The 20,398-nt window shown below is 39.6% G+C and overlaps 1 protein-coding gene across 2 annotated transcripts in view; it reads right to left on the bottom strand.

Moving 5' to 3' along the window:
* Window positions 1-1,768: 1,768 nt before the first annotated feature.
* PRKD3 (protein kinase D3) overlaps window positions 1,769-20,398 on the bottom strand; it is an 89,986-nt gene continuing 71,356 nt past the window's right edge. For both annotated transcript variants that reach the window (XM_003795682.2, XM_023516673.1), the window contains exons 15-19: window positions 12,235-12,396; window positions 11,895-11,993; window positions 7,979-8,246; window positions 3,028-3,113; window positions 1,769-2,153 (exon numbers count right to left, since the gene is read on the bottom strand). In XM_003795682.2, the coding sequence (XP_003795730.1) occupies window positions 1,980-2,153; window positions 3,028-3,113; window positions 7,979-8,246; window positions 11,895-11,993; window positions 12,235-12,396 (789 nt within the window). In that variant the 3' untranslated portion in view covers window positions 1,769-1,979. The remainder of the gene's footprint in view (window positions 2,154-3,027; window positions 3,114-7,978; window positions 8,247-11,894; window positions 11,994-12,234; window positions 12,397-20,398) is intronic.

Raw genomic sequence — 20,398 nt, 5'->3', positions numbered from 1 at the left:
CATTCCAGTTGATTTTCACCATATGTAGTAAAACTACAGTGGGTTGCCTAGTGACTCAGAATTGTTCCATTTTGTACACGTTGATATAAACAGACTTACTTTGGAGAAATCTGAGGAAGTCATCCTCTTCCACAGGGATAATAACATTTCTAAAATGTTTTTTCAAAATTAGTTTGGTTTAATCTTTGAAACTCTTCGAAATAAAAGCAAGTTACTGAAAGGCAGGGAATGTCTCTTGGAGATATTTGTGGTAGACAGTATAGCGTAATAGAAGGGTTTAGGAGAGACTCTGGAGTCATACTGCCTGGGTTCAAATACACATACTAACTGTAAATTTGGGCAGCTCCCTGTGCCTTAATTTCCCTATCTGTAAGAAAGGCAATATACTTGCCCTATTTCTGAGAGGGTAAATTAAAACATAAAACAACTTAGAATATAGGGGCACTATATAATGTTTGCTACAATTCTCTTAAAGACATTTTTAGTCCTAGATAGGAGAGTAGCTTTAGGGATTGCTAAATTCCCTCTGAATCTGTTCATATACAAGAACATTCTTTTCCTTTACGACCTCTAACTTGGTGTCAGTAAGAGTTAACAAGTACAGTTTTTAGTTTATTGAATACATTCACACATATCTGATCTTCACAACACCACCATGAGAAAGGTAGATATGAGAATTATGATCTTCATTTTACTGACAGTTCTAGGAACTATAGACTCAGACAAACTGCCATCTGCCCGGGTCAACAGAGCTAATAAATAATGAAAACAAGACTTAAATCTTTTGCTCTTCTCAGAGTGGGGAAGTAAAAACAGACTTAAAATGATTAGTGAAGAACAAAGAAACAAAATGCTACTAGATTTCTTACAAGTAGATGGTCTCAGATCTTAAACTTTCTTTGGGGAAAATATTAACTTTTTAAAAAATGTGGCTGCCAGAACTGAAATGCAAAAAGAAATACTTTGTTCTTTAATTTGCTCTGCTGATAACATAGGCCCACCCTTATAAAGTGTTTCATTTTCTACCCCTACCTGTTCTGCCAAACTCCTTAAAATAACTGATTTGAAACCGTTCAAGATAAAAAAAAGGATACTGTTTGCTATATAGTAACCGTAGCATTGACTGACCCTACACTGGCTTTCCTTTTAGTGTATATTGAATTTTCTCCCTAAAGTTATACAACCCTGGGTAAAGATAAATTGTGTACTTAAAGTTTAAATATGCACCCACTGAATGCTGGAATCCAGTACTGGCATCGGGATGGTGTCAGTCAGAACATGAGTATTTAGGGGCAGAGTTGAGCTATGTGAAGACATGCTTAACAGCTCAACACTTAAGACCTTGTTTTGTAACATAAAATGTTCCACTGTTGCAATATACTCACAGAAGGTGACAACTTAATTTTTATGTTGTAGACAGCATATTCAGAATCACAATTCCAAAAAGGTCCCAAGTCTTGATCGGCCTAAAAAATCAGGTGAAACAGTCCAGCAATCCTTTTCTAGACATCTATCTAGCAAAAAACCCTCCATGGTCAGTAAAACAAATGTTAAGTCCTTGTAAAATCACATATTGGTAGCCTCACAGTAATCTCTTAAATATAAACCTATTTAGTTATCAACCTATAACTCTTTTATGATTTGGTCAAGCTATACAATAACTGGATTGTAGCTTGCCATTTTTTTCCTTTAAAAAAATAATGTAAAAACAGGAAAGGGAAGATAAATTAAGTGGTACTGTAGTACTAAAGTGAAGGATTAAAAAAATGCTATAAAAATTTATAAAAAGCTTCTTGATTCTTGAGTTTTTCTTACTCAGTTCCCCTCCTGTACCTAGTCATTATGAACTACAGTATTGGTGTCACTGATTCCTTATCAAATTTCCTCATGTCTTTGCATTCTTGAAGATGATGGATTACAATGAACAACAGTTATGTACCAAAACATCAGCCCATAAGATGAAATCTGCGCATTGATAATTAGGGATCTTCTTCCATGTCATCTGGATTGGGAGCCATGATGAAGTGCTTTGGGTATACAAGGTTGTGTGTGTATGCATGTATTTCCCAGCGAGCATCATCACTTTCATGTGTAATGTAACGTTCTCCAATACGAGTTTCAAATTCTCGAAGGTCAAGCCAAGTCTGATAGTCCTAGGAAACAATGAAGTAATTATTAAACATAAAACAAAATACTATTTTTTTTTGTTTGTTTGTTTTTGTCTTAGCACCCTGGTCAAATCAACAACCTCTACTTGTAAGTACTTGCTATACACTAAGTTCTGTCTGTGATATTTTAAATCAGCAATGGTAAAGATAAAACACTTTTCCAGAGTATCTAATGAAGGAAAGTAACTTTTCTAAAATCAGAAAACAATTTGCTGCATTCAGGCTTCTGAAGGGGGCATAATAATCACTAAAACATGTTCTATACTTTACAGGCTTAAACCTTACTTTCTCAAAGTAGGTGAAAGTACTTGGAATTAACAGGGTATGACCAGGATAATTTAATAATCAGTGAGGCTACGATTACATTAATTTTGATGTTAATTCTACCTTCTTACTCCCTTCAAGAAAATAGTTCTAAAGATTCTCTCATTACGCTGAAGTTTTTTTTTTTTTTTTTTTTTTAAGCAAATCTATATAATATCTTTGGGGCAGTTAAACCAAACATTTTAAAAGCCTTTTTTAAAACAAAATCTCTACCATGCAAAAATAAACCTTTTAGTGGACATTTAAAAATAAATTTAGATAAATGTCATGCTAATCTTACAGAAAGGTGAAAGAAACACACAGGCTCCATAGGCTTTATAATTCCTTTCAGTTTATGAAGATTAACTATCAATACTGATTGGAGTGGTATACTGCACAACATTCAGAGATTCAGCTGCCGTACAGAGTAATCACCGAAGAGCACTTCCATTACTCTAAGAAATGTGTATGTGTTTGCCTTATTAAAGTGGTTTCATTAGGTAAGACAATTCCCAGTGAACCGGTCAAACGAAGTCATACTTTTTTTTTTTTTTACCTGTAGCCAGGGATGACTAAGAGATTTGTCAACACTGTAACGTTTTCTCATCTTCACTTGAAGTAGGTTGTTTATCAAATCAATTGCTAAGAGAAAAGACAAAGTTAGATAACATGAATTTGGGTATATAGAGCACCCCAAACCTGTGACTCTGCCTGGAAAGGAGCTTAATCTATACAAATAGAGGGTTGAGGAATTTTTGCGTCTCAAGGACATGGACTTTAAGCTAACATGTAAAATGATCCATACGTGGTCACTGAATTCAGTGTATGTATCAAATTTTCATTTTATTTAGAAGGCACTGTAGAGTTCAGGTTAAAAGTATACATTCTGGGGCAGTGCCTGTGGCTCAGTGAGTAGGGCGCCGGCCCCATATACTGAGGATGGTGGGTTCAAACCCAGCCCCAACCAAACTGCAACAAAAAAATAGCCAAGTGTTGTAGCGGGTGCCTGTAGTCCCAGCTACTCGGGATGCTGAGGCAAGAGAATCGCCTAAGCCCAGGAGTTGGGAGGTTGCTGTGAGCTGTGACTACATGGCACTCTACCGAGGGTTATTAAGTGAAACTCTGTCTCAAAAAAAAAAAAAAAAAAAAGTATACACTCTGGAGCCAGAATGCCTGGGCTGAAATCTGGTTCTGCCACCTCCTGGCTATGTGATATGGGGCCAGTTATTACTAATAAAACTAGGCTATAGCTCAATTCCTCATCTATAAAATGAAGTTGTTGAAAAGATGAAATAGGTTTAATACAGGGTGACCATAAAGTTGGTGTGCAATTTAAAATAGTGTGCAATTTTAAATTGCACATGAAGTTTAAAGTCAGTTCGTATATGTGCAGGGCTTAGAATAGGACTTAGCCCAGAGTGCTAAGTAAGTACTAATTATTCCTAAAGATGAAGAAAATAGACTCTGCTTACAAGTAGACCCTCCCTATCCCCCATGATATTGTGTTACTCTGATCTAGTCCCTAGCTAAATCTGTAAATGTAGCCAAAGCCATTGCCTTGCCTCTGTAGACATGGTTAACTGAGGTGATAACTGATCACAAGGTGATACTTGTAACAAATAGGTTCAGTGTGTTATAGTGAATTCTGGCATACTTATTTTATTCACTTTTTGGAAAAATGAATCAACTACAGATACGTTTGTAATACTGACAGCAAAAGATATAGACTCAGAGATGAACCAAGGAAGATTTATCCAAGGGTGTCCAACCTTTTGACTTTTCTGGGCCATCCATTAAATACACAAACACTAAGAAAAGATGATGAGCACCACAGATAAGCAAAAAAATCTTCATGTAATAATCGTAATTATATAGCTGCCTGTTCAGAGTCTTTAAAATTATTGTCAGGTAGGTCCCAAGTTTGTGATCACCAATATAGAAAATGTACATATCTAAGTAATAAAACATCTTTCTTCAAATATTTTTTGTTATAAAAATGGGCAACACAGGGCAGTGCCTGTGGCTCAAGGGAGTAGGACGCCAGCCTCATATGCCAGAGGTGGCAGGTTCAAACCCAGCCCCGGCCAAAAACTGCAAAAAAAAAAGGCAACATAAAACTTGTGGGATATTTTACATTGTATTTGAGAAACTAATGCATCAACATCTGATTTGATGGAAGTAGATGCAGTTCTCAGTGAATTCTCAAGGTAATCATCAGATATTTTGGTTCTAATTTTATTCTTAATGTGCTTCATTCTTAAAAATAGTTACATGCAAATGTAGGTGCCAAAAATCATGCATAAGTATGATTGTGAAGCGAGAGAGATTTGTGTCTGCAAAGATAGGACCTATAAAGTACAGCAAAGATACATGATCACTTTTTTTTTTTTTTGGTAGGGACAAGAGTCTCATTTTGTTGCCCTCCACAGAGTGCTGTGGCATCACACAGCTCACAGCAGCCTCCAACTCCTGGGCTTAGGCGATTCTCTTGCCTCAGCCTCCTCAGTAGCTAGGACTACAGGCACCTGTCACAAGGCTTGGCTATTTTTTTTTTGCAGTTTGGCTAGGGCTGGGTTTGAACCAGCCACCCTTGGTATATGGGGCTGGTGCTCTACCCACTAAGCCACAGACGCCGCCCGATCACTTTATTTTTGAGACAGTGTCACTATGTCACCCTTCATAGAGTGCCATGGTGTCATAGCTCACAGCAATGTCAAACTCTTTCTTGGGCTTAAGCGATTCTCTTGCCTCAGCCTCCCAAGTAGCCGGGACTATAGGCACCTGCCACAATACCCAGCTATTTTTTTTGTTGCAGTTGTCGTTTAGCAGGCCTGAGCCAGGTTTGAACCCACCAGCCTTGGTGCATGTGGCTAGCGTTGTAAACACTGTGCTAGGGGCGCCAAGCCGATCACATTTAACATATTTATATTGACTGAAAATGGAGTCATAAATGCACCAAAATATTATTTTCCCAGAAGTCCTTTCTTTTTTTTTTTTTTTAACAGTTTTTGGATGGGGCTGGGTTTGAACCCACCACCTCTGGTATATGGGGCTGGCGCCCTACTCCTTGAGCCACAGGCACTGCCCTTTCCCAGAAATCTTGAAATCTATTTTCAAACTGAAAAGCAAGGCTGCATATTTTCCCTGTTCACATGTTTAGCTAACATGTCAAAATGCATAAAATTGTTTGTCTTAATTTGAGCTTGTCATAATTTCAGTTTCATTTGGAATGCTATTGTGGTTTGAAACATTATACTGGCTCGGCGCCTATAGCTCAACCGGCTAAGGCGCCAGCCACGTACACCTAAGGTGGCGGGTTCGAATCCCCAGCCCGGACCCGCCAAACAACAATGACGGCTGCAACCAAAAAATGGCCGGGCGTTGTGGCGGGCGCCTGTGGTCCCAGCTACTTGGGAGGCGGAGGCAGGAGACTCGCTTGAGCCCAGGAGTTGGAGGTTGCTGTGAGCTGTAATGCCATGGCACTCTGCCCAGGGGGACAGCTTGAGGCTCTGTCTCAAAAAAAAAAAAAAAAAGAAACATTATACTGGTAAGTTGGTTTTCACCTTTAAGATGCATGATTAACTCATTTAAATGAGTGGTTAAATCCACTAAAAATGCTAACTAAATCTGTAAGCTAGTTTTCATTGTCAAGTTCTGGCACAAATTTGGTTTTTGATACCATAATGACTTGATAACATGTAAATCATAAAATCTTTTCAACATTTGGCCTCCACTTAGCCATCCTACTTCCAAACAGTAAACGATGTTGTCATAGTCTGCATCAATACTTCTAAGGAATTTCTGGAATTGGCAATGATTCATTCCCTTGCCCCTACAAAATTCATAATCTTGGTGACAAGACATTATCAATTTAAAAGCTTTTGTGCATGAATTTTCTTGATGTACTATTCAATGATACTTCATCAAATGTGGGTGGCAATTCCATCATCTTTTATAATTTTACGAGTCCCTCTCTTTCATCAGCCATTGCTGGGGCACCATCAGTAACTATAACAGGTATGTTGATAATGGACACAGAAAATCACTTTAACATGTTTTTTACTTCTTCATATAAATCTCTTAATTTAGTTGGGCCTTTTAATGGCTCTAAAGAAGAAATTTCACTAAAGATGACATTATATTTGTCATCAATACTGCTAATAAAAATGGCAAGTTCAGCTGTATTTGTAGCAGCAGTATTGTCAAAGCATGAGATTTAAAATTAGTGGTTTACTCTCCAAACTGCTTTCAATAAATGTTCCAGTTTTTTCATTTCTCCTGGATATAGTTTGGTGAGACAAACAGCTTTTAGAAATATCCCCCCTTATTTTCAGGGCAAATTATATCTGTCTGCTTACCATACACGGCTTAATAAACTCACCATCAGTAAATGGTTTTGATTTTTTTGCTATTAAATACGCTACCACATAACTAGCTTTTACAATAAAATCCACCTGAGTTGTAACTTTAAAGAAAACTTTGTTGAGAAGACTTTTTTTTAGTTCTGTTTTGTCCTTATGCATCGCATTTGGCAGCATGTGTTTGCATATGATTTTTCAAATTACAGTCTTTGAAAACTTGCACAAATTACCTACAAATTAAGAAGAGTGCCTTGCTATTTCCTTCAACAAAAGAGTCATTTGTTCACTTTTCAATGAATAATGCTCTTTCATCTGTAATTTTTTTTTTTGGGGGGGGAGGGCTTCTGTTTTCTTTTGAGATGTTATAGAAGCCATGCTGGGATTTAGAAAAAAATGATAAGGAACTATTCATTTTTATTATGAAAATTACTTGATAAGAAAATAACAAGGTTTGGGCCCTTCCACATCTTGGCTGCTGATGCAGGGCAAGGCAATGGGCCAGTTGTTGTAAAGCATGGCAGGCAATGTGTGAGGTGATGCTGAGGTGTGGAGGTACCCTTAATAATTAAAAGGGAATGATTACTTGTCTTCTAAATAACATTAAATGCCTAACTTGTAATGGTAGGTTGAAATATTGAAAATCACTGCCTCACCAAGTCCTACAAATCTACAGTAGCCAAAATGTTTAGGAGCAGAGGAAGATGAAAGTAATTAATGTTTCCTGAAGATAAATTTGGCAGTGGTGACTGAAAGGACATAAAAGGAGTTTAATGGGAAGGACAGTTAAGAAAAATTATTTTTTTTTTTGGTTTGTTTGCAGTTTTGGCCAGGGCCAGGCTTGAACCTGCCACCCCCGGTATATGGGGCTGGTGCCCTACTCCTTGAGCCACAGGCACCGCCCAAGAAAATATTTTAGGACTATCAGAATGAAGCAATGGGGGGCTGGATTAGTGCTATGCCTGGGGAGTATAAGGAAGACAGAGACAGAAGAGGCAGTGTAAAAGGAGGACTGCTCAAAAATTAGTAACTAGCTCAGTTTAGAAGATAAATGGGAAACACAAAAAGAGGAGACAAAAGTCAGACTGATTTGGGATCAAAGATTTTTAGACTTATAAAGCAAAGAGCCAAAACTTAAATTATTTTTACCTTCACCAGAAATTTCTTTCCACGGATTTGGTGGATACATAAATGCAGCATTTTGGATTTGGTCATTGATATCTTCGTCCTCATTAAAAGGAAATGTGCCACTAAGGCTCACATAGACAATAACTCCCACTGACCACATATCTAGAGAACGGTTGTAACCTTTGCTCCGGAGGACTTCAGGGGCTAGGTATGCTGGGGTTCCTACCACAGATCTCCTGAATGACTTTTCACCGATGATGCGTGCAAATCCAAAGTCACACAGCTTAACCTGCAAATTGAAGGATATTTTTATAGTATAGTGTTATATATATGTAACAATCTGTCAATCTATATAGACATACCTAATGGCCCCTAAATATGATACTGTAATGTTTCAACACATTTTCCAACTCTGTTGATTAGGAATATCAAATAATTATAGATAGTGAATTTGTAAAATATCCTTTCCCAAAAGTCAGATCCATTTATAGCCCTGTAATCCTGACTAACAGTATGAAGGGCTTTCCTTGCGATAATTTCAAAAAACTTTCATACTCTAGCTTCCAAAATGTCAAACACCAGACTGGTGTTATGGGTGTTAAGTGTTTTGATGAAATGGAAGGTGCTAATCTTTTACCATTTATCTCTTAAAGAGATGATTTTTCTATCATTTGTGAGAAGGAATCATGTTACATTTCTGAATCCTAGACACAAAGGTACTCAATAAATATTTGTTGAATAAAAAATAAGTTATAATGTTTTAAAGAGCTTTGTTTTATTTCTAGGTTCTTTTCCTAAGAACACTATAACTGGCAAGTAAATAAGACTGAGGTATATTAAAGGTAACTAGTAATGTGGACAGTAGAGGAGTGATGCTGGACACTGCTCCAAGGACTAAGAACAACAGTGTTTCCCATTACTATGGAGCAAATTACTGCTAGTTAGATGTTCAGATCAAAAAAAGTAATACGTTAAGGTAGCTGCTGTCACTACCATGTCCTCTCAGGAAGAATATTCTAGAAGTGTGATGAGTTTTGCAGAACTCAGAACACTTATCTTGCTACCCATATTTCTGTAGAGGTTCAGATGTTGGTGATTAATGACTGTATCCATGCTGAACAAGGAAATGCCACAAACTTTCTGGAGGAAATGCTCGGACTCACAGAATATCTTCAGAAAAAGCTTAAGATCAATTGAGAGAAAAGGGTTCTAGCGCCTAGCAAACAGTGACTGCACGACACAGTACTTACAGTACATTCAAATGCTGCCACTATTTTGGGATATAGACCTTGAGACATTATTTTTATGAATGATATTTGCTCTGTGCCATTACTGAATTTGGCTGCTTCTCTATTTGAGTCTGAAGAATAGGATTATGGACCCGGGAAAAATTCGAACTTAAACAACATTATTTTCCTTTTACCCTTAGTGGGAACACTGTGGGTCACTAAAGTAGAGGTCAAAAGGTTGGCGATTTTGCCTAAGTTGTAGAGGGATGCACTCTTTGCTTATGCTATTTTTATGATTAAATGAGGTAACATATGGAAGTAGTTTATTTAAAACATTGCACCAACTATTATAGGACCATTTTTGACTTCATAATAGGGAATCACCTTTTTTTTTGCAGGTTTTGGCCAGGGCTGGGTTTGAACCCACCACCTCCGGTATATGGGACTGGCGCCCTACTTCTTTGAGCTACAGGTGCCACCAATAGTAGGGAATCACTTTTTAAGGACATAGACATGTAAGAGAAAGAACAGTATTATAATTTTTTATTTTTTATTTTTTTTGTAGAGGCAGAGTCTCACTTTATCGCCCTCGGGAGAGTGCTGTGGCGTCACACAGCTCACGGCAACCTCCAACTCCTGGCCTTAGGCAATTCTCTTGCTTCAGCCTCCCAAGTAGCTGGGACTACAGGCACCCGCTACAATGCCTGGCTACTTTTAAAGTAAAAGAATTGAATGATTTTTAAAAATACATCTTTTTCTTTGAAAGGATAATTTGAGTTGTTTTTACCAAGTGAAATGGCTATCTGCTGTCCTTCTAGCCATTTGTCTAGCTATACCTGTTTTCTTTCTTTCTTTTTTTTTGAGACAGAGCCTCAAGCTGTCACCCTGGGTAGAGTGCTGTGGCATCATAGCTCACAGCAACCTCCAACTCCTGGGCTCAAGCAAGTCTCCTGCCTTCGCCTCCCAAGTAGCTGGGACTACAGGTGCCTGCTGCAACGCCAAGCTATTTTTTGGTTGCAGCTGTCCTTGTTGTTTGGTGGGCCTGGGCTGGATTCGAACCCGCCTTAGCCGCTTGAGCCACAGGCACCGAGCCTATACCTGTTTTCAATGTACATAGCTTGTCAAACACAGTCTATCCGGGTGGAACTGTCAATAACAATCATGAAAACTATAGGTACCACTTCCAACTTATGTTTCTCAGAATATTTATTTCAAAACTTGGGTTTACTAGGCGATTTCAAGATCAACACTTTTTTTTTCTCGAGACAGAGTCTCAATGTGTTGCCCTTGATAGAGTGCTGTGTTATCACAGCTCACAGCAACCTTAAACTCTTAGGCTTAAGCGACTCTCTTCCCTCAGCCTCCCAAGTAGCTGGGACCGCAGGTGCCTGACAGAATGCCTGGCTATATTTCTGTTTTTGTTGTAATTGTCATTGTTTGACAAGTCTGCACTGGGTCTGAACCCACCAACTCTGCTGTATATGGTTAGTGCCCCAGCCACTGAGCTACAGGTGCCGAGCCTCAAGATCAACACTTTTTACAAAATGAAACTCAACTGAATAAAAAAAAAAAATCAGAGTACACCACACACAGCCAGGACACACATGCATGTGGCACTGTGGTGAGAAATATAATCCTTGGCTCGGCGCCTATAGCTCAACCGGCTAAGGCGCCAGCCACATACACCTAAGGTGGCGGGTTCGAATCCCCTGCCCGGACCCGCCAAACAACAATGACGGCTGCAACCAAAAAATAGCTGGGCGTTGTGGCGGGCGCCTGTGGTCCCAGCTACTTGGGAGGCAGAGGCAGGAGACTCGCTTGAGCCCAGGAGTTGGAGGTTGCTGTGAGCTGTAATGCCACGGCACTCTGCCCAGGGGGATAGCTTGAGGCCCTGTCTCAAAAAAAAAAAAAAAAAAGAAATATAATCCTTACATAGGTTTTGGTGAAAATGTTTGAAATATGGTACTCAAAAGAAAAGGTGTTGTCTGCCTGCTTCAATTTAAATCTCTCCCAATTCATTCTACCAGTCTGTTTTAACTTATGAGGAATTCATAAATTGAGCACTAAGCAACAACCAAGGTTGGTTTACCTCCACTTCATTTTCAACCCATGGGGAGAGGTGAACTGCAAAGGGCCTGTGTGTGCAAAGTTGAGAAGTACTTAACTAAAAAGCCTTAATGAACATAAACAATGAACAAAACATGAATTCAGGTAATAATTATTTACTTAGAAACAGTCTTTCTCTGTTAGCCAGGCTAGAATGCGGAGGGTGTTAGTCATGGCTCCCTGCAACCTTGAACTCCTGGGTTCAAATGATCCTCCTCTTTGAGTGCCCTGAGTACCTGGGACTGCAGGCGTATGTCTCCATGCCTGGCTAAATTTCTTTCTTTCTTTTTTTTTTTTTTTGAGAGATGGAATTTTGCTAAGTTGTTCAGGCAAGTTTTGAACTCCCAGCCTCAAGCAATCCTCCTGCCTTGACCTCACAAAAGTGCAGGGATATAGGCATGAGCCATCACACCCAGACTGAATTCAAATTATTTAAGTTACTAATCCTTGCTGGCAGTTACAGGCTAGAAATTTTATTTCTATAGTATGGTCTGCATTTTGAACTTATACTACTTGGTACCCTGCCTTCTATTATTTGAGTACTTAAAAAATGTCAGAATCATTTAAAATGATTCTTTGAAAGGTTCTAGAGAATAACTCACCTGAGGAAATGGCTCTGCTGATGCAAGCAACACATTTTCTGGCTTTAAATCACAGTGCACAATATTCTTAAAATGCAGATTCCTCAAAGCTACAAGTATCTGTTAGGAAAAAAGATTTTTTTCAATGCCTGGAGAAAATCAGTCTTCACTATGTCTCTTTGAATGGTCTAATGACTTCAAAATCCTACTACAGTTCATTAAGAATTAGCTAAAGACTTGTTGTTATATTTTGTTCTTTAAAGTTAACAATTCCATAATCTCCCAATTTGTGAAAGTACTGCTATTTAGTTTTCTTAGTTTTTAAACTATTCCCTAGTTTGGAAAGAAGAGTTAAAAATACCTGTGTGACCATGAATTTAGTGATGCGCTCTGGAAGCCGACTTTTCTCACTGGAGAGAATCATTTCCAGCATATCTCCGTGCAGCTTTTCCATCACTACAAAGACTCGTTCTGGGGTCTCAAACATACGTTCCAAATTCACAATCCCAGGGTGGTGCAAATTCTGAAATGAGGTAGCAAAATATTTACATGATCAACTTAAATAGTTTTACTATGTAAATATCCAACAGTGTACGGTGTACTAGGACTGCACAAAATACATGGTACAGAGAGAAAAACAATGCAGAAAAATAAACAATATAAGTAAACAACATAAAAGTTACAAGCAATAAAAAAGTATTTTAGATTCTGATTTTCCAAGTTGTGTACTGATGAGTGGCTGCACTGAGGACAGAGAAGGTCTTCCTAACTCTGTTATACAATTGCCCTTGTCCACTGCTGCTGCTGTCCATTTCCTTCCTTCATATTTTTAAAATCTCTGACACTTCTCTAATTTTACGCTGGCCTTGGAGAGTACTGATTACCAATTAAGTTTTAGCCAACTACAAAGAGCTTTGAGAACTTTGGTTCTTTGGGGATTGTATTTATGAAGGTCTTTGCTCAAGATACAGCTTTGTTATCTATTTCTTTATGTTTTTGTGAGACATAGGCTCACTCTGTCACCCTGGGTAGAGTGCTGTGGCCTCATCATAGCTCACAGCAACCTCAGACTGTTGAGTGAAGTGATCCTCTTGCCTCAGCCTCCTGAGTAGCTTACCACTATCCAACAGTGTACTAGGACTGTATGAAGTACATGGGACAGAGAGAAAAACAACTAAGAAAAATAAAGTAAACAAAATAAAAGTTACACTACTATGTCTGGCTTAGTAGAGATGGGTCTCACTCTTGCTCAGGCTGGTGAGCTCAAACGATCCACCCACATTGGCCTTCCAGTGTCTATTTCTTGATTCTCATTATACATAATGTCTTTCCATTTTTAGGCTCAGCATCTCTCTACCTCTATCATCCCATGTTTCTTGAAAACAACTAGGTTACAAGGCTTGGAGATACATGAATATGAATGCCATACTGTTTCTGCTTAGGAAAGCAATCTATTTTATATTCTACTCACAGAAAAACCTTCCTCAAAAACAAACTTGTCAAGTTAGCCTTGCTAAAAACCTCTAGTGGTCCTTTATATAATATAAATTCCGTGGGCTGGATGTTAATCTGGCTTTAGTCTCTCTATTGATCTTAAATATGCTCTGATTATTTCTTATGTTTATTCTTTATTATAACAAAAATACAGATGGGCCCCAACTTGTTATTTTAACTAAATTTTGTATCACATTAGGTGTTTTCAAAAATGTTTAGATAAATGAAATTAAGACAATTTGATAACATCACATTCCAAGTAGTAGAAAGTGATATAATTTTGTACTAAATAAATGAAAGTGAAATACTCCATAATTGGTGGGGTATGACAACTGCAATAAGCAGTGGAAGATTCAGAATATTATAACTTTTATAGCTTTAGAAGTGTGACTGTCTCCTATGTTACAGCTGCCTAGGTCTTAATATTTTTCCTCTGCTTGCCTTTTAGTGGTGATGGTTCTCACTCTTGCTGGACACACAAAAAATATAAGTATACTATTGTTATTCTCCTTTTAAAACTTTCTCTATTTGATTCATTTTTCTACTTCCTCTGGAGTATTTTTTAGTGAATTATAGTTTCATAGAGATTATCCATTCTCTCTAAGTTCCCAAATTTATCTGAAAGAACTGAGTAAAGGTAGTATCTTAAGATTCTTTTGTTTTTTTCTGGATTTGTGGTAGTCTGTTCAAGAAATTTTTTAAATTTCTAGATTGGCTATTTATTTTCATACACCTTCTTCTTCTCCCACCCACCAGAGAACCAGATGTTGGATTTACTATATTCTGTGTTTACTAATTTCCATTTTTGTCTTCTTGATCCTTTCTGCTTTCTTTAGGTTCATTTTATCAACTATTCCTTTTAAAAACTTCTGCTTTTAATTATTATTATTTTTTAGAGGCAGAGTCTTACTATGTTGCCCCCGGTACAGTGCTGTGGTGTCACACCTCACAGCAACCTCAAACTCTTGCACTTAAGCAATTCTCTTGCCTCAGCCTCCCGGGGACTAACTGGGACTATAGGTGCCTGCTACATCGCCCAGCTATTTTTTTGTTGCAGTTATTTAGCTGGCCTGGGCCGGCTTTGAACCCACTACTCTTGGTGGGTGGCACTGTAAATACTGTGCTATGAGCACCAAGCCTTTTTTTTTTTTTTTTGTAGTTTTTGGCTGGGGCTGGGTTGGAACCGACCATCTCCAGCACATGGGGCTGGCGCCCTATTCTTTGAGCCACGGGCACCGCCCAAAACCTTTTTTTTTTGAGATTGAGTCTTACTATGTTGCCCTTGGTAGAGTGCCATGGCATCACAGCTCACAGCAACCTCCAACTCTTGGGCTTAAGTGATTCTCTTGCCTCAGCCTCCTGAGTAGCTGGGACTACAGGTGCCTGCCACAATGCCTGACTATTATTCTGTTTTCAACAGGCCAGGGCTGGGTTCAGACCCACCAGCCCTAGTGCATGTGGCCAGTACCCTACATTGAGCTATGGGTGCCACCTAATTATCTGTTTTATTGAGACAGAGTCTTCCTATGGTGTCCAGGCTGGGGTGTAGTGGTTGGCCCAATCACAGCTCACTATAATCTTAAGGGCTCAAGGAACCCTCTGCCTCAGCCTCCCAGTAGCTGGGACTAAAGATACATACCATCACAGCCAGCTAGTTTTATTTTCATTTGTACAGATGGAGCTTTCCCATATGACCAGCCTACTCTTGAACTCTTGGCCTCATTCTTCTTGAGTTGTGATTAATTTATTTTCATTCTTTCTTGCTTAAAATTTGAGATTACAAAGATTTATCTAAATGATAGTTCAAAGGCTCTGATATGTACAGTACTTTCATTGTTATTTTCTAAATATTCTGAAATTAAGACTTCACTCCTTGATTCAGAAGTTTTCGGGTAGTGGAAACATTGTTTTCTAATAGAATTTCTACTTTTAATGCATTAAGATCAAAGGATACAGTTTATACTACTGTTTTGAATTGAGGTATTTGTTTTTAGGGCACAGAGTTCAGCAGAAAACAGTTATATCAACCTTATTCTGCTCAGGCCTTGTATTTTTCTTTTTTTTTTGAAACACACTATCACTATGTCACCCAAGCTAGAGTGCATAGCATCATCATAGCTCACAGCAACCTTAAACTCCTGGGCTCGAATGCTTACCCTCCGGCCCCAGCCTGCTGAGTAGTTGGGACTACAGGCATGTCCCACCGTGCCTGGCTAATTTTTCTATTTTTTAGTAGTGACAGAGTCTTGCTGTGCTCCTTAGGCTCGTATTCATCTCCAGGTCTCAAGTGAGTGATCCCCCCACCCTTACCTCTTCTCTTTAGTCATTTTTCTTATAGCTTGGGTGATTTCTGAGAAAGGGAAAATGTTGAATTTACACCACACTGTTCAATCCAGAAATTTCCCTTTAAGTTGCTACCATTTCTGCCTTTGCATAAGTAGCAATGAGAATGCTGAATCTTTCCTCCTACAACTCTCTTTCTTCAGGCAACAGCAAAAGAAACATTTTATATTACTATATATTTAGGAAACAAAGTAACCTTTTTCTAAAAAGCCAATTATTTTCTGCCCCATGTGCTCTCTAGTTGTAATCATGTAGATAGTTTGTGTAGGTATGAATCTTTTTCTGCATACAGCTGTAAGTAGATATAAATAATATAAATTATATACTTTAAAAAAATACATGGTGGTGGCACCAGTAGCTCAGTAGGTAGGGCGCTGGCCACATACACCCAAGTTGGTGGTTCGAACCAGGCCCAGGCCAGCTAAAACAACAATGGAAATGGCAACAACAACAAAAAATAGCTGGGCATTGTGGTGGGCGCCAATAGTCCTAGCTACCATAGAAGGCTGAGGCAAGAGAATCCCTTATGCCCAAGAGTTAGAGTTTACTCTACTATTATGTCTACTGAGGGCAACATAATGCCTTGTCTCAAAAAAAAAAAAAGTTACACACATGGAATCATCATATACTTTTTTTTCCATCTAACAATGTGTTATAGGTATTTTCCCAATTTATTCATATAATATCATTTATTCATTTAATATCAAAGGAGTATTTGCCATTTCCGTTACTACTATGGAAATATTCTAGAGTCACTAATAAACAAAACAAAGATCGCTTGTCTTACAGAACTTATTCAAGGTGAAATATATAATAGTAAACAAACTAGTAATTTACCTACTATAGAGGTGATAAATGCTATGGAGAAAAGAAAAAGAGCTAGGACTAGTGAGTGCAGGGGTAAGATGGTAGGAGATTAATGCTGAATCGAACATGAAGGTTTCTTTGAGAAAATGGTATTTGGGAAAAATCTTGAAGGAGACAAGGGACATGCAGATATCTGAGGGGAAAGCTTTTTAGGTACAGGGAACAGCTAATGCAAAGCCCCCTGAGACAGGAGCATGTCTGGCATGTTTGAGAAACAGCAAGAAAGTCAATACAGCCATCATTTGGAAAAGAGTTCAATTTCTTGAGTATGGTGTCAAGAGTGGAACCTTTTTCAAGAGCTTTTGGGTCAGCTTAATAAAGAATAATCACAGACATCCAAAGGTTGCATGTGCTCATTCCTATTAAACTGATAGAAAAAAAGCACCAAATACTTAAGAGAGAGGCTTGGTGTTCCTGGTAAATTGTAACATCACCTCTAATCAATGATCCTATGATTTTTCCTATCTGTCACTGGAAAGGCCAAAGCTGTGGTCTCAATATGCCCAGTGTTTACCCTATCCTTTCTTTTTAAAGATAAGGGCATGGGAAAGAACAACTATGGATACCACTGGTGCTGCAGGTGAAGATAACACCACTAGGAGTTCAGCCAGCTTTTCAGGCTTGTATGATGAGGACTATAGTGAGGAAAAACATGGGGTTAAGATGATACAGCTGGGAGAGGAAGAAGAAAGCCAAAGGTGGTGTGAGTGAGCATAAGGGTGCAGTAGGTTCCTTTCAACTCATGTTCAAAAAAAAAGTCTAGCTGAAATGCTCATGACGAAAATATTATGGGACTAACTTCAGTAAATGAGGTATGATTTGAAAAAAGTTTCCCTTAAAAAGTACATTTACCACATGATTTCAGTTGTACTAATAGAATTGTATTTCATAGACAAAGTAGGCTAAAGTTCATCTTTGTACTACATATACAGGAAATCTTGAGTTCACACACTGCAGAGGAACACCTACAGTCACAATTTCAAGTATGTATATACACACGCAAAATGAGGTAAAAGTTTATTACTGTATTTTTCTGATTGTTTCCATCAATATTGTCTGGCTGGGAATACATTATGGTATGTCTCCAAATACATAGGTCATTATGAAAGAAAACATGAAACCTCTCCGACCCTCCTAAACTTCATCCATCTAAATGGTGAGGCTTTTCGTCTAGAACTCCCTTTCTAAATCTTTTTTAACTTCTCTTTCCATTTTCTACTCTTAACTGCTCTTTCCCTCCTCTTCCATTTTTCTTCCAGCTGGTTTCACACATAGAGACCTCCCTGATTGTAGGCCCAGACTTTCCTTTTCCTTCTCTACCATTTTTTTCTGGCTGGTTTCACATGAGGCCTATTCTCTCCCTGATTCCAGCCCCTGCCATCCCAGTGAGGCAGGCTTGCTGGCTCATCCAGTGCCTTGTGTTTGGGGATGCCCTCTTGTAGGCCTGGACCCCGGCTGGTTGCCCCAGCCTCATTTTGTCCAGCTGGTTTCATAGGTGGAGGTCTTATTTCCCTGATCTCAGCCCCTGCCACCCTTGCAAGCAAGGCTCACCAGCCCGCCCAGTGCCTTGTGTTCAGGGACACTCTCTTGTAGGCTTGGGCTCTGGCTGGTTCCCCAGCTTCGCCTTTCAGGTGCCCTACTGTGGGCCTAGCCCTTCAAGCTGGTTAAGGTCACGTGCAGAGGCCAGACCCTCTTTTAACCAAAGTTGTACATGGAGAGCCCAGGGTAATCTCCCGAGGCCTTGATGAGCCAAGCTTGTCCATTGCCCTACTGGGAGCTGGACCATTTTTGGTAAATTCCATGAGGTAAGCTCACCTGTCCAGTGTTCTCCTGGAAGCCTGGATCACCACTTTTTCCTGGCTGGTCTCATACTGGCTGGTCTCACACGTGGAGGCCCCCCTCCCTGATTCCACCTCTGGACTTTCTTCTTGCCTCTCCTACATTCTTCCTTTTAATCTTATTTCTTTTCCTACCTCCAGTTTTCGACATGGGCACTGCTCAGTCACAGATTTCTCCTTCTTCACCTCTAAGCTGCCTATTACTCCAGAGTCACACGTTCCCCCTTTTCCACCTCTAAACTGCCTTTTGACTAATCTCAAGCCTCTAAAGCTCTATCCTGACCTCAAACCAAAGTGTCTCATTTTTTTGGTAATACTGCTTGGCTTATATACAAGCTTGACAGTGGCTTGCAGTGCCCTCAATGGCACCCTCGATCTTTCAATTCTCACTGATCTCAATAATTACTGTCAAAAATTAGGCAAATGGTCAGAGATCCCTTATATCCAGGCATTTCTCATATTCTGAAACATCCCTTCCCTGTGTTCATCCTGTGAACCCTCTCAGATTCTCCTGGCTCGGATAACACCGGCTTCTCCTGAGACCTTTCCACAGCCCCTACTGCTCATCCCCAATCCCTCTCCCATAATTCCTCCATTCTCTCGATCAGAACACCTGGAAAATTTCTCTATGTAGAATACCTCTCTTCTGTTTATAGCCTCTCATCAGCCACCATTCTCACTGCCCTCCAACCCCCACATCCAATCCTTTTAACAATATACCACCCTCCCCCCACTGCCTCCCACCCATCCTCTGCCCATGTGGTAGGAAAAAAAATGGTGGAATTTCCCCCAGGGCCCTCAGACCTCCCAGCAAGATCTCACTGATTTGGCCTTCAAGGTGTGGCAGTGCCTCTCAGAGCTCCAGTATTGGCGTCTGCCATTAAGCAAAAGCTGTCTACTTCTTAAAACTCTGCAAGGCATTATGAGAAAAACAAAATCTTCTTCAGGCTTCTACTTTAAGTGCAGTAAACCAGGCTTCTGGGCAAAGCAGTGCCCCAAATCTCAGCCCCCGCCATCAGACACTCTCAGACCATGGCTGAAATTCCTTCCTGAGCCTAGCTGTGAAACACGGATGACCCCCAGAAAATCAGAATGCCTCCTGGACCTCATCCTGGAAAACTGAACTCTAGGTATTTTTGCTTATACAAGGTATGCCAATCTTTTCTCTTTTCTAACAAACACAGAATAACATCATCCAGGCTGCCACCTTGTAAAAATTCTCTAAAAATGGGCAAAGATCTCAGTAATGGGTATTAGATGTCCTCTCTGAATTGCTGGTGGCTTTGGCAACTTCAACTGGTTCTTACCTCTCACTTTCCATCTTCCTTTTTGGTTACTGTCTGATAAGATCACTAATTATGATTTTTTTTCTCACTCTCAGTTTTGAACCAGTAACCCTCTGCCTCATGTCTCGATTTTTAGCCAGATAGTCACCTGAAAACAACTCCTCATATCCTCACCTCACTGGATACCACCCAGCTCAGACCGAAAAAGCCAAAGAGTTCCTGTAAATGCACTACCTTACCCCATTCCCCTCCCCCTCTCCTTCTCTTTACAGGCAGCTCATTCAGCCCTTCCTTCTACAGGGAGTAGTCAAAGAGATACCACCCTCATCATCCCGCCTCCATATAATAGACACACACACACAAAAACAGATAGGCTCAAACCCCACCCAAATAGGGTGGACCCACCTCAAAGAATCAACCCCCTACCCTCTCCCACCAGATGTTCCACCTAAGAAAGGTGAATGGGTCAACCCCCTACCCTGCCCCACTGGATGTACCATCTGGGAAAGGTAAATGGGCCAACCCCCACCCTTGCAACAGATGTCCAACCCAGGAAAGGCAATGTCCTGACCTCCACCTTCCTGATCTTTAAAACCCCCATTCACCATTACCCATGTGTGGATTTCTTCCTGGTAGGAAATCTCACCCCACCTTCACCCAGGTGGAATAAAGTCATTTTAATTGCAAAAAAAAAAAA

Source organism: Otolemur garnettii, unplaced genomic scaffold, assembly GCF_000181295.1.
Source record: "Otolemur garnettii isolate 467f Iridium unplaced genomic scaffold, OtoGar3 scaffold00095, whole genome shotgun sequence".
Taxonomy (NCBI): domain Eukaryota; kingdom Metazoa; phylum Chordata; class Mammalia; order Primates; family Galagidae; genus Otolemur; species Otolemur garnettii.
The sequence above is the reverse complement of the archived record's forward strand: the minus strand, read 5'-3'. Positions and strand labels throughout refer to the sequence as shown.